Source organism: Gadus morhua, chromosome 11 (assembly GCF_902167405.1).
Source record: "Gadus morhua chromosome 11, gadMor3.0, whole genome shotgun sequence".
Lineage (NCBI taxonomy): Eukaryota > Metazoa > Chordata > Actinopteri > Gadiformes > Gadidae > Gadus > Gadus morhua.
The window spans coordinates 9,544,883-9,547,382 of record NC_044058.1 but is presented as its reverse complement, the minus strand read 5'-3'; the positions used below and the strand labels follow the sequence as shown (position 1 = coordinate 9,547,382).

General features: G+C 41.1%; 1 protein-coding gene across 1 annotated transcript in view; it reads left to right on the top strand.

Moving 5' to 3' along the window:
• LOC115553836 (RNA-binding protein 25-like) overlaps positions 1-2,500 on the top strand; it is a gene marked incomplete at both ends in the record, with an annotated part of 59,017 nt that overhangs the window by 14,525 nt on the left and 41,992 nt on the right. Inside the window, one exon of the mRNA XM_030370366.1 lies at positions 1-18. This exon is cut by the window's left edge and continues 87 nt beyond it. Coding sequence (XP_030226226.1) covers positions 1-18 — 18 coding nt within the window. The remainder of the gene's footprint in view (positions 19-2,500) is intronic.

Here is a 2,500-nt window from a genome sequence, read left to right as displayed (position 1 = left end):
GAGAAAAGAGGGGAAACTGTTGAGAGCAATCATATACAGTAAACACGAGTCCTCCACCAATATATCTGGGCATTAAATGTACTCATATAAGTCATGTGTTTATTCGTGCATGCATGGGTGTGTGTGTGCCTTCATCCCCATCACTACTATCACCAACCTAGCAATAAATCACAGGCAGACACACAAACACACACACACACACGGCACACACACGACACATTGACACGCACATGTATTACATGTGTGATTTATGTTGAAACTGTCATTTCTGGAAGGTCACTCACACAAACACACAAACGACATATACACACATGAAAATATACACAGACATACACTGAGGTCACACACAGCAATTTATATTCAGCAGTAGCAATCTGTCATACTTTTACATTCTACAGGTACAGTTGTTCTGAGTGGGAAGGTGTGTTTGTGTGCGTGTGCGTGTGTGTGTGACAGTTATTTGATTGGGGTGCTGATCACTCCATGAATTCACCTGAGCCCCGCCAGTAAATCATACATACACACAAAACACACACATGGCACATACACACAAACACACACACAAACACACTGATTGAACTAATCTGACAGACACTAATGAAGTCTGATGAATGAACAGTGCTTTCATGTGTGTATGTTGATTAGCTAGTGGTCTCCAGAAGGGGCTTTGTCAATGTATGGGTGAGTTTGTTTTTGTATGAGAGTGAGTGTGTGTGTGTGTGTGTGTGTGTGTGTGTGTGTGTGTGTGTGTGTGTGTGTGTGTGTGTGTGTGTGTGTGTGTGTGTGTGTGTGTGTGTGTGTGTGTGTGTGTGTGTGTGTCGGTGGGGGAAAGAGGCCAGGTTAAGTGGCCAGCAGCAGCCCTACCACCACCCTCCCCAATCCCACCAGGAGGACCCCCATATTAACCAAAACATTCCCTCTAGGGAAATCTACAACCCCCGCCCCCCCAGCCCCCCTCTGTCTTCTTTATTGCTCGCTCGTCCACAGCTCCATGACAGTGCTCTCCTCTCATCCCTCCTGGAGCCAGGGAGGATGACTCTCTTCTCACACTCTCTCTTCCTCACTTCTTTCTCTACCTTCATCCCATGTCTCTCTGACTCGTTCTCTTGTTGGGCTTCTCCTTTCTGATGCGATGTTCCTCTCGGTTCTTGGGGTTCACTTTCTCTATTCATTCCAAGCCAGGTGAGCTATGGCTGAGGTTTGGAGCGCAGAACACCTTCCACTACTAAGCATGAAAGTTAAAAACACAATTAAATTTAATTTATCAAATTTCAAGCATATAAGACCTTTCCTGACTATGGAGACAGCAAAGACTTATATGCATGCAATGATATTTACTGACATCTCGTACTGTTACTCAACATGGTCACATACATCTGAGAGCACTTTAAAACCAATCAAGTCTTTATTCAAGAGTACTCTTAAAACACTAGACAAAAAACCTATATACTACCATTATTGTAAAATTACAAATAAACACAAAATCATGGACTTCGATAGTTTTCAGCTGTTTTTAGATGTCTGTCTAATCTTTAAGGTTCTGAACGGTCTAGCCCCTCCACCATTACGGAATTTTATAAAGAAGAAATCCTCTTCTTTATGACTGCGAAATACAACGCCGCAAGACCAAATTTGGTCAAATGGTGGTGTCCATCAGAGGAACACAGTCCTGGAATATATTACCATCTCATGTTAGAGACTGTGCCACTTACACCACCTTTAAAAATACCCTTAAACAGTGGTTAGTAGAAAGCCAGACCTGCTCTCATATGTAACCTTTGGTCATTCTACTTTTTTTTACATGGACTCTTGATGTGAATTGGGACCTATTTTGTGTGTAAAAGTGTTTTTTAATCTATTTTGTATACTGGTATGTTGTTTTTATGTTCTTGACTTGCCTTAGGACAACGGATGAAAATTAGCAATTAAGCTAACTCTGGCATATTTATATTGATGCTCTGGCTGACATGTTGATTAATGTGCACTGTCCTAATCAAATAAATAAAAATAAAAGAATAAAAAAAGTGAACTGAGATATGTTGAAATCAACCAGGACCCATCAAAATGAAATAGATCCACCTCTCTGCCCCTAATGAAATCACAGACACTTGCATTCTTTCTTTATGTTAATTTATTCACGAACAGATATGAAACCAAATCATCCTATTGTATCGTCACTCTCCTAAACAGAATCACGTATCTCCACACTTTCAATTGAAGTGACACTCTTCCTAGCCTTGGCTCAGGAAATATTGGAACAAGGACAAGTCTAGAGACCAACATAAAAAGGGAAAACTGCAAGACAAGGAAAGATAACAACAAACAAAAGTGATAAAGAATGTCGCAAAAACAGGCCAAATAATGCTTAGGAATGAGGAGATGAGAGAGGAAATAAAAAAGAAAGTATGGAAGGGAGGATGGAATGGGAAAAAGACAGCAGGGATGTGTGTGTGTGGAGGGTTAGCCTTGGCATGGGCTTGTTGTGTTTCATTAGTGTGGA